Source organism: Myotis brandtii, unplaced genomic scaffold, assembly GCF_000412655.1.
Source record: "Myotis brandtii unplaced genomic scaffold, ASM41265v1 scaffold446, whole genome shotgun sequence".
NCBI lineage: Eukaryota > Metazoa > Chordata > Mammalia > Chiroptera > Vespertilionidae > Myotis > Myotis brandtii.
The window spans coordinates 164742-177241 of NW_005367057.1; the positions used below are offsets into that span (position 1 = coordinate 164742).

Sequence of the window (12500 nt, forward strand, 5' to 3'; positions counted from 1 at the left end):
GAGAGAGAGAGAGAGAGAGAGAGAGAGAGAGAGAGAGAGACATTGATTTGTTGTTCCAGTTATTTATGTATTCATTTGTTGGTTCTTATATGTGTCCTGGGAATTGAACCTGAAACCCTGGCACATTGGATATTGGATGATGCTCCAACCAACTGAGCTACCTGGCCAGGGCTTAATCTGGTACTTTCTTTAAGATGGTTGTCATACTCATTTGTGTGAGTGGTGAACTGAACAAGTCTATGTGTGCCAGTCATACTGAGGACATGCATATGTATTACCACCGTTTTCTGAAATGAAGCAGTAAAGTTCTAACACAATTAGTGTATTAGATGATTTCCACTAGATGCAAGTAGAGTGTATTGAGGGAGAGATACCATTTTCTAATATGCACAAAGATGTGACCTGACTTGTGACAGGCAGTCCCTCTCCCCCAACCCACACACACACACTTTATCTTTAATGCAACCTTATGGTTAACATAGAATGTGCATAGAATGTGTAATTTTAATAAAAAATACAGTACAGATGCAAGTTATGAAAATTTAAATTATGCAAACCTGAAGTTGCTGATAAAGAAAAATTTTACAAAGTTTTGCTGCATAAAACTCTCTAAAAAGCTTCCAAGAACTGCAAATTCCAAGACTGGCTGGCCCTGTAGGTTGCAAATCATGTTCATGGACTGGCACACAGAGGTGCCACATTATACAGCATGATGTGAAGCACACGCTCACCGGTGTGTACTGGATGGAACCTTTACCTGCATCTTCAGTGACCATTGTGCCATCGTTTGTACTATGAGCCTTTAGCTCAGAAGTTACACATACTAAAGCCCTCTGAACCCCTAACCACTGCCTTTAGTCATTTGCCATCTGCTGATTTGGGAAACAGCACACTCTACACAGCACTGGAGAGGATGCTGTGAAAATCAAATATCGACTTAGCACCCCCTTCAAGTTTCCCCTCCCCCCCACACACATATACAGTAACAGGATCTCTACCTAACATTATTCCTCTGTGATAACTGGTCTTAAATGATAAGTATTTTAAGTTATATGGTGTGCTCAGGAGAGCACCCCTCACACAAAATGCAGCTTCCCTTTAAAAATTCTTCATGTCAACAGCCTAAGTGCCCATCAGTAGATGAATGGATTAGAAAACTGTGGTACATCTACACGATGGAATACTATGCTGCTGTAAAAAAGAAGGAACTCTTACCATTTGCAACAGCATGGATGGAACTGGAAAGCATTATGCTAAGTGAAATAAGCCAGTCAATGAAGGAAAAATACCACATGATCTCACTCATTCATGGATAATAAAGACCATTACAAACTTTTGAACAATAATAGATACAGAGGCAGAGCTGCCTCAAACTGATTGTCAAACTGCAGCGGGAAGGCCAGAGAGGGTTGGGGGGCAGAAGGGAGGGGAGTAAGAGATCAACCGAAGGACTTGTATGCATGCATATAAGCATAACTAATGGACATAAGACACTGGGGGGTAAGGGAGCACAAGTGGGGTAGGGGAGGCCAGGGGATTGTCAAGGGCGGAAAAAAAGGGAGACATATGTAATACTCTTTGTAATACTTTAAGCAATAAAACAATTAAAAAAATAAAAATTCTTCATGTCTTTAAGTGATTCTAACCCCAATGCCTAAGCCTGAAAGACAATTTGTAAAACTGGAAGGAGCCCTGAAGTTTGCAATTTAGCATCACATTTAGTGGTCCACCATGGGGATAGAATTCTCTGCTAAGCATCCCAGAAGTCAGATCTGTTTCTGGGTATTTTATTTTCCCCATTCTTTTTAGTAGATGGTGAGAGGCATCAGCGTGTAGAATAATGCTTTGGTTATTTTTACCCCAGGCACTAACAGGGCTTGAGTTTGTTGCTACCAGTAAGTCACCTTCACGGGTGTCTACAGGGCTTACTTTCATTATGCTTGTTCATTCAATTAAAAAAGAGGGCCAAGTGTTTTTATTGCCCCCTCCCTGAATAATTGGAGGATTAATGAGCTAATAAGCTCATAATACTGTCAACCTCATGAGGAAATTAGCCTACAGTCATGGGGCAGGGCATGCCCTGTATGTAGTCTACGTGGGCTGCCATCAGCAGATAAACAGAGCTTCCCCTCACCCCCCACCACAGCCTGAAGTGGATGCTGCTGACTTCCCCCAGGCCTTGGTCCTGGGCCATCCACCTATGGGCTGTGCACATGCTCAGTACCTGTGAAGCAGGGGCAGTGACATTTCTACATTTTGATTTTTAGTATTTATCAAACGCACCCAAGTGCTGACTGTGAGGGAGATTGGAGCTTTGATGGAGGTGTACATTTAGTGTCGTTCTTATTTGGAACCACTACACAAATGGGGGCAGGGTGGCGCCATAATCGTCCCAGTGCTTAGAGCTTCTAAAGGTTATATTAGGGCTCCAAGTCTACCACCCACTTTTGAAACAATTTCACCAAGAAATTTCAACAATTTACTTCCAAAAAAACCCCACAAAAATCTGTCTTTCCTAGCAGGCAGCCTTCCCAATGGACTCAATTCTCCTCTAATACAGACTTATCAGAACACCTTGCACAGTGCTACAAAATTGAAGAAAATTAAGGCTTATTTGACTAGAGAATAGCCCAGGCTTTGAGTCAAGAGCTGAGCTGAGCCCGGCCGGTGAGGCTCAGTGGTTGAGCATCGACCAGGAAGTCATGGTTCGATTCCCAGTCAGGGTATATGCCCTGGCTGCAGGCTTGATTCCCCATGTGGGGTGTGCAGGAGGCAGCTGATCAATGATTCTCTCTCATCATTGATGTTTCTATCTCTCCCTCTCCCTTCCTCTCTTAAATCAATAAAAAAGTATTTTTTTAAAAAGAACTGGTCTGAAAGGTTTAAATCAAATTTTTAGAACCATCTGATCAATGACTTGCAGATAAGCTTGGGGTCCTAGAAACTGAGGAGAAACCTTCTTTTTCTATCTTTTTTTTTTCCCAAGAGAGGGGTTTTCTGTGTTCTTGGTGAGTCCTGTGACCACTGCCATTTGTCATTTCCAAATACACATGACTTCTCTACTCCTGCACCATCTGAGACATGTGTGTGCATAGAAACAAAAGCTATATATTTCCACCACAAAATATATAGCTTTTCACACTTGGATCCCCTCCAGACACGATTCTGAATATGACACTCTGTTGCAGGGCACTAAAAATGGTGTTTTCCTCAAAATAAAACCTTTAAAGATCCCTTAGTAGCTATTTGGGGACTGAAATTCAATTTCAATTCCCCACCCTTTGGCCAGCTGTAGATTCGAAATGCTTACATAAAACAAAAAGGGTACGTACTTCATGGCAAATATGATTTTCCCTCTGCGATAAAATGTGTGCTACAGTTACCACAAACTATATTTTTCCTTAGAAAATACAGAAAGCAGCCCTGCCCGGTGTGGCTCAGTTGGTTGGGTGTCTTCCTGTGCATTGAGGGGTCAATTGTTTGATTCCCGATCAGGGCACATACCCAGGTTATGGGTTTGATTCCCAGATGGGGCACGTGCAAGAGGCAACCGACTGATGTTTCTCTCTCACATCCATGTTTCTCTCTCTCTCCCTCCTTTCCTCTCCCATGAAAATCAATAAAAACATATTTTTTTAAAGAAAATACACAAAGCAATAATGCACCTCAACAAGGGAGAAGAGATTCTTTCTTAAATTTTATTTCATAGATAGCTTTGATATAAGCTTCAGATAGACCTACGTACTACTCAGAGTTTGTGAAATCTGTACCTTCAAATCATAACACTATTTTAGGCCATTATATCTAAAAGCATGACAAATCCTCTTATTCAAATCCTTTTATTACAAGTAGTTCTTGCACATAAATGTTACATCACAATAGCAAAAAAAATGTAAACTTCTTTTGCAAACTACATAAATACTATATATCTGCCTTGAAGTTACTGTTACTTTAAAATCAGAATATACTCTAAATGCTTTACACAGAAAACTCTGGTCAGTAGCTTATGTGTATGAAACAGTTTCTTTTTCTTACTGACTTGCCTTTCATGTTGCCTACTTATTGAGGTCTTTGAAGAAGAAACATTTTAAATAGGACCCACAGCAAAATTCAGTCCACAAGTAAGACAAGAACCAGATGCATGTCCATAACCGTGGGCAAAATATGAGATGTGAAAATTATTCCACATGCTATCTCTGACAAGCCACCAATGGTATGGAGGTAGCTGAAAATGAGGACTTGAGTCAAGCTATTTGATCCCACATGGAAGGACTTCAGCCCGCTTGCCAATATACCTTTTGCCTGTTACAAATGACTCACCTCTTTCTCTTTTCTTTGAGAACACAACAGGTCATTTCTTCAGCTATAATCCTAGACTGGGAAGTCTAGGTGGCCAGGGAGCTTATGTCATCATCACTGTTCTTGATGTCTTTAAATACAAATTTGAAATGTATGAATATACAGATGCATTTACACACTCGTGCATAATTAAAGGACCACAACGGGACTTTTTTTTTTTTTTTTTTTTTTTTTTTTGCTTTAAGAGAAGTTTTTAATGTTGACCATTTTTTGTTATTAACTTTACAATAAATCCTTTTCCTCAGAATGTTCTTTAAGTTAAAAATCAAGTTTTATCTGAAGCCCTTACCGTTTTGCTATTCTAAGATTCCTACTGAATACCTAGCTACTGGCCATGGTTTCTTTGAACGAAAAGAATATCATTGCTGAAGCATTTTTTAAAATTGTAAATGCATGCACAAAGAACTACCTAGGCTTTCCAAGCAGCTACATAAACTGGCTCAAGTAACAGTATTATTTATTGTGGCCTAAGCCCTTCCCCAACATCTTCAAACACAACGAGACTGGCTACAAGGTGGTGGCGGAGCCCAGAATTCGAGTCCAGGCCAGCGGGGCTCCGAGCGGCTCACAGGACGGCAAGCAGGAATCCACTGTGAGATCCCCCCTCTTCCTGTGCATTTTCTCTAAATGCACGGTGTCCTCCCTTTACTGCCCAGGCTTTTAAACTACGTAAAACAATTCCTTAAAAAAAAATCTAGCAATGATTAATTGAGACCTCAAATAACACTGTACAGGGGCTTTGTTAGAGACAGGCAACCACTCTCAACAGCTCTCCTCCCAGTGCAGGCTGGGTGGGCGGAGGGCACCGGGTTTAGGAGCTGCTCTTGTTGCAGACGGTGCTCTGGCTGATACCATCTTCCATGTACTGGCTGCCCGTGTCGCTCCTGCTGAGGACCGTGGAGGTGATGCGGGAGGGCCGCCTCTCCGGGTTCTTCTCCTGAGAGAAGCAGCAGATCATCTTCTTCATGGTGCTGTACATGTCCTCGTCCTTGTAGGAGTAGATGACAGGGTTCATGAGGGAGTTGAGCAAGGCCAGCAGCAGGAACCACCTTTTCACGTGCTGCAGGTCGCACTCCTTGCAGTTCAGGCCGTCCAGCAGCAGCACCACCAGGCCCGGGGTCCAGCACACCACGAAGGCCCCTGGAGGGAGAGAGAAGCAAGCAACAGGCGCTCAGACCTCGGGCTGCTTCTGTAGGGTCTTCGGGCCCAGCCTCCTGTCAGTGGCACCAAGGGACCTTAGGAATTTGTTTTGACAACTGCCAAGCAAATGCCCACCTTTCACCTGAGTGTGTGAGACTGGGCTTGTGAGAGGCAAACAGCTGAGGACCCTCTGACTATTACACGTTCTATTGCACCTTCTTACCTGCTTATTCAGGTCTGGTCATCAGGGCTTACACCTGCCTCCTGCTTACTCAGCGCCACACACACCTTATCTGTTAGTTCTTAGGCAGCGGTTCTCAACTTGGGGGTCGCGACCCCTTTGGGGGTCGAACGACCCTTTCACAGGGGTCGCCTAAGACCATCCTGCATATCAGATATTTACATTACGATTCATAACAGTAGCCACATTACAGTTATGAAGTAGCAACAAAAATAATTTTATGGTTGGGTCACAGCAGGAGGAACTGTATTTAAAGGGCCAGAAGGTTGACAACCACTGTAGAGAGCCTCACGAGGAGGCCGCTGCAGTCATTGTCCACGTTGTGCCAATGAGAAAACGGAGGCCTGGATCCAGGGGCATCCGCAGGGAGGCCTCAGAACTTACCCAAACACTCTGCTGTTCTCTAAACCAGAATTCCTAAATGTTTTCCTGAAAAATAAGACACAGTGCATCTATGGCAGTCTCCTAAAATTTTATTCTTTAAGAATCCATGTTGGTGCTTAGTAAGCACTAACATATTCATAGGCCATCTGCTTAAAATCTGTTTTAGACTAAGATTTTTTTTTTGAGTCAGAAATAAATCTCTTTCATGATGAAACAGAGATGTGCTTTTTAGCACATTTATTTATTTAGCACAATTTTAGCACCAATTGCACATGAAAGGCAGTCTCTCTGAGTCTCTAGCCATCTGATTATACTCAGCTTACCTCTAAACATTCTGACATGTTTTTCCTAAAATATGAGACATAGGTCCAATATTCCCGTGCCTTGTCATCATAACCTCGGACCACAGTGCTCATACAGTTACTTCCTATGAGCCAGGAGCTGGTATAAGTGCTTTCCTTTAGTAACTCATAGAATCACACTATGAGGTAGGCACCATTAGCATCCTCAGGAAGCTGAGGCACAAGAGAAGTGACTTGCTCATCATCAAATAGCTTATAAGGGACATCTAATTTTGAACCCAGGCAGTCTTTCACCATAGGCTGTGCTCCCAGCCACGATGTGACCTGCCTCCATACTAAATGCCCTTGCTTATCTATTCCATAAATATTCACTGTGAGTCTACAATGTGCCAGGAGCTATACTAGGCAGTGAAGGAGGTGAAGACCATGTGCTCCGGGCGCTAACAGGTTAATGGGGGAGAGAATAAGCAAGCGAGTCTACAAACCACATCACCAACTAGTTTCTCTTATTGGTTAAAATTCATCCTGGACAACATTCCTCTTGTTGCTTTGTCTTCTTTTGGGGAGGAATAGTAATAAGCAAGTCAAGTCGAGAATTCTAAAGCGTCAGTGTGAGGCCATGAAACTCCATGAGCTTTGGAGTCAGACAGCTATGCCCAGGTCCTCATCTTATGAGCTGCATGACGGAGGCACATGATTTATGTGAGCCATCATTCCCTCGCTGATAAAATAAGGAAAATAATCTTAATTGTGCAGGTGGTTGTGAGGGTTAGAGGTAATAGAAAGTGGTCCCACCAATGAGTTGGGTTCAGCAAGCAGGGGTTACCCTGCAATGCCAAACGTAGATGTCTAGGAGGTATCAGAAGACTTAATTTCCCATGTCATACTTAAAGCTCCCCAGCAGCTTCTGTTTTCTTCATCCTGTATGACTCTTGGTCTGGCTGACATAAGTGAATGAAGAAGTGGACTCAGAGGTTACAAGAGTTCAGAGATTTGGATCCCAGCTCTTCACTTACTGTACAACTCGAGGAGACCCACGTCATAAGTCGTGTAAGGTGCATATTTTCGGGGCTTTGGCTTCCAATGCCGTAAAATGGGGACTTCAGGCTAGTTCTGGGCTTTTTACATTGTTTAAGGATTGTACACCCTTAGGGGGTGTGCAATCAATTTAATGGGTTTGGACAAGTTTTTTTATTTTTATTTTAATGAAAGGAAGGAATGGAATGGAAAGGCTCATATTGTACTACCTAGCCCGTGGTCAGCAAACTGCATCTCACGAGCCACATGCGGCTCTTTGGCCCCTTGAGTGTGGCTCTTCCACAAAATACCACGTGCGGGCGTGCACGTACAATGCGATTGAAACTTCGTGGTCCATGCACAGAAGTCAGTATTTTGTGGAAGAGCCACACTCAAGGGGCCAAAGAGCCGCATGTGGCTCGTGAGATGCAGTTTGCTGACCACGGGCGTCCTAGACCTAGACTAAGGGAAGTATTCTTTCATGAAACTTCTGTTTCAATTTTACAAACTATATTTATGTGTGTATTGGGTATTAAGTAAAACATTATTGCTTACTGTTGGACTAAGTAAAAAAGTTTTAAAAATACTAGTTTAGGTAATATTTAAGGCTCCAATCAGCTAAACTGGTTTGTATTTCTCATAACAGTATCAGTTTTGTTCTGTCTGCTCTTCCCAAGAAAGGGTTACTATGTTGTCAAGAGGGAAGAACTAGTAAGAGCCAGGCATCAAAAGCTGTAGCTACTAACTTTGATGTCAAGAGTCCTTGCCGTGTAAGGTGCATATTTTCAAAGAAATTCCTTTAGGAGTGTTTAAGGTTGTTGTGTTAATGAGTAAAATATTAACTTTACTCTTTGTTAAATACATAAGTCTTCCAAACCAATGGGAAGGGAAGAATGGAACTAAAGGAAAGGAAAACAGACTGCAAATAAAATAAAAATAAAAAAAGGAGGGTGGGGAGCAAAACATAGAAAAGTGAGACAAATAAAGAACAAAATAAGATGCTGGAAATGAGCCCAAATATACCAAACACCAAACTCAGATTTAATTGTGGTGTAGTTTTTTTTTTGTTTTGTTAATATATATTTTTTGATTTCAGAGAAGAAGGGAGAGGGAGAGATAGAAACATCAATGAAAGAGAATCATTGATCAGCTGCCTCCGGCACGCCCCCTACTGGGGATCGAGCCCACAACCCCGGCATGTGCCCTTAACCAGAGTCGATCCCAGGACCTTTCAGTCTTCAGGCCGACGCTCTATCCACTGAGCCAAACCAGCCAGGGCAATTGTGGCATAGTTTTTAAAAGCAGGTAAATAGGGCCCTGGCGGTTTGGCTCAGTGGTCAGAGCGTCGGCCCACAGACTGAAGGGTCTTGGGTTCCATTAGGGTCAAGGGCAGGTACCTTGGTTGCAGGCTCGATCCCCAGCCTGGCAGGGGTGTATGCAGGAGGCAACCAATTGATGTGTCTCTCTCATCAATGTCACTCTCTATCTCTTCCCCTTCCTTCTACTCTCTCTAAAAATCAATGGAAAAAAAATATCCTCAGGTGAGGATTACCCCAAATTTTTTTTTTCTTAAAGCAGGTGAATCTAAACAATATGATGTCTAACAGTGCATCCATATGTGGTAAAACCATGAGGAAAAAGCAAGATGATTAACACAGAATTTACAATCTGGTTACTTCTGCAGGAGACAGAGGACCACTGGGATGGGGCACATTTGTTCTAGAGATAATGGTAATGTTCTATGAAATTGGGTGGCAGGTACACAGGTATTTAAACAATTTTTATTTAAACTGTAGCTATATCTTCTATAATTTTGTTTGATATATTTCACACACACGTATACATATAAAAAAAGATAAAAGTAAACTGACAATATGTTTTCCTAAAAACTGTTTTTCTAAATGGGATTAAAAAAAATCATAAAAGCTTTTTTCCCCCTTCAGCATGAAACTCTAGTTGGGATTAGTCAGAGAACTGAAACGCTCTAAATAAATTTTCAGATCTATGCTCTGTTTGTTATATGTGGTAATTCATACAAATTTTCCCTTTGTGTTGAGTTACGTAATTCATTCATTCAACACCAGACAAACTTTTCATTGAGCAATGATTCTATGCCAGGCACTGTTACAAGCATTTTATATAAATTAACCATTCAATCTTCATAGCAACCCTTGGAAATAGGTACTAATGCTATCCTCATTTTAAACCCAAGGAAACGGAAGCACAGGGAAGTGAGGTAATATGCTCAAAGCCACACAGCTGATCAGAGGAGGAGCCAGGATCTGAACCCAAGCACCTGGCACCAGAGCCTGTGCTCCAGTCCACAGGCTAGGCTGCCCAGCAGGGGGCCATAAGGATCTTATTACTAAAGTGAGTGATGGAAGAGGGGGGAGGGGAAGCCACTTCTGGCCTTTAAAGTCCCCTTCATAGTGTGACATATCTGACTGTGAGGCTGCATATTTCACAATTAAGTCATTCTCTGGTTTGCTAACAGAAAGATTTTCTGGTCATGGGAGGAAGGAGGGCGGGAGGGGAGGAGGGAGGGAGGGAAGGTGGGAAGGGGAAGGGAAGAGAAGAAGAGGAAGGAAGGAAAAAGAAGAGGAGGAAGGAAGGAAAACAAATTCCAACAAAAATATAAACTGGCCATGGGAGTAAGAAGAGAAACACAAATCTGACCTTCCCTTCATGCTGTTTCCAAGAGTAACAAGAGGCAAGTCTTCTTTGACAGAACAGCCCCAACACACTAACTGCTAAGCTAGAGAGAGGGCGCTTCAGCAGTGCTGTCTGAGATGATGATTACACTCGGGCAGTGACCCTGGGAAGCACCACTTCGCTCCATGACTCCTCCACCCGGCACATCTCAGAGCAGGTGCACAGCTTATCTAACAGCTCATTCTTCTGTGTTTTTACTGTATATCAGCAGCTAGATATGAGGCCGCCCAAAGAATTTCAAAGGAGAACATGTCAGGAATGGTTTGGCCTTGGAAACTATAATCTTGGAGGATTCTTGGAGAATGTGTGAGATGTCAGAAATATACAAATGGGCCATTTCTTTCTTTCCTTTTTATTTATTGATTAGAGGCCCAGTGCACAAAATTCGTGCGGGGGGGCGGGGGTGTCCCTCAGCCCGGCCTGTACCCTCTTGCAATCCGGGGCCCCTCAAGGGATGTCCGACTGCCAGTTTAGGCCCAATCCTGTGGGACCACTGGCTCCTAACCTAACCGCTCTGCCTGCCTGCCTGAATGCCCCTAACCACTCTGCCTGCCTGCCTGATCACCCCTAACTGCCTGCCTGATGCCCCTAACTACTCGCCTGCCTGATCATACCTAACCACCTCTGCCTCAGCCCCTGCACCCGGGACCCAGGCTTCCCCCCTCCAGCTGGCCACAGGCACCTGGGACCCGGGCTTCCCTCCTCCAGGTGGCCACAGGCACCTGGGACCCAGGCTTCCCTCCCTCTGACCGGCCGCAGGCACCTGGGACCGTGACTGTGGGTAGCTTCCATGCCTCTGGGGTGGCTTCCCCTGGGCCAGGCCCCGGCTTTATCTGGAAGGATGTCAGACATCCAGAAGATGTCCGGTCCATCTGGTCTAATTAGCATATTACCCTTTTATTAGTATAGATAACCTAATAAATAAAATAAATAACAATGAATCCACACTGATATAAATAAACAATTGAACAGGTAGATAAATGACAGGGGAAATCTTCCTTACAGAAAAATTCCAAATAATGTATGTATGTATGTACCTTACCCACTTCCCACTAGGTGAATCTTAATCCCTATCCTCTGGAGTGGGCTAGTCTTCGTGACTCAGAGAGTATAGAAATGAGGAAAACATGGTAGACATTACCTTCACAGAGTGACTAAGCTAAACATCTCCAAAATAAGTCATGTCAACCCCATGTACCCTGGCGTGATGTGGTAAGGACACCTCACTTCTATGATATTCTTTCCCAACACTCACTCTAATGTTGAGAAAAACATGAGTTTCTTTTATACACATTATGACATTTCAACCTTACACTGAGCATGTAAATTCAAGTTCATTAGCATATTATGCTTTGATTGAACAGCCAACTGGATGACCAGAAACTTAGCATATTAGGCTTTTATTATTTTTTATTTATTGATTAGAGGCCCAGTGCACAAAATTCGTGCGGGGGGGCGGGGGTGTCCCTCAGCCCGGCCTGTACCCTCTTGCAATCCGGGACTGCTGGTTCCCAACCGCTCGCCTGCCTGCCAGCCTGGTCATCCCTTAACTACTCCCTTGCTGGCCTGATTGACGCCTAACTGCTCCCTTGCCAGCCCGATCGCCCTCAACTGCCCTCCCCTGCTGGCCATCTTGTGGCAGCCATCTTGTGATGACATGGGGGTTGCCATCTTATGATGACATGGGTGTGGCCATCTTGCGCGAGAGTGTGATGGTCAATTTGTGTATTACCTCTTTATAGGATTATATAGGATGTATCTCTAAAAGGTAAAGACACTTTAAAAATAGCCACAAAGCCACGAAATCTCCTAAAAATTTTAAAGTTGAAGTTGACAGTTCCTTAATATAATTAAATGTTCTTGTAGTGTTCAATTTTCAAATATCTAGGAAGTCTCTTTTTTTTTCTACAATTTTCTTGAGTCAGGAACCAAATACTTTTGCCATTGGTTGATAAATTGCTTAGATTTCTTTTAATCTATCAGTTCTGCCTCAATTTCCTCCTGAATTATTTGTCAAAGACACTAAGTCATTTGCCCTGCAGCTTTCCCACGGTCTGGATCTTGCTGATTGCATCTCCATGATGCCGTTAACATGTTTTTCTGTCTCTTGTATTTCCTCTACATTCATTTCATTATAACTTTCTCTTCATGGTCTCTCCCTCGCTAGACCGTGAGCTCCTGGAGGTCAGTACTGGCGTTTTATTTACCTTTGCCTCCCCAGAGCTTAGAACTGTAGGTGCCCACTAAATGGGGGAAGAGATAAATGAAGCGGTGTGTTCTTTCCTCGAGTAGGAAAAGGGAAGGCCCTAGAGTCCTGGCTGGATCCTGCCTCTACCTTTTGTTCT

At 43.2% G+C, this 12500-nt stretch overlaps 1 protein-coding gene across 1 annotated transcript in view; it reads right to left on the minus strand.

The window, feature by feature from the left end:
• Positions 1–3684: 3684 nt before the first annotated feature.
• Positions 3685–12500, minus strand: part of LPAR3 (lysophosphatidic acid receptor 3) — a 67009-nt gene continuing 58193 nt past the window's right edge. The window contains exon 2 of the mRNA XM_005874583.2: positions 3685–5499. Coding sequence (XP_005874645.1) covers positions 5171–5499 — 329 coding nt within the window. The 3' untranslated portion in view covers positions 3685–5170. The remainder of the gene's footprint in view (positions 5500–12500) is intronic.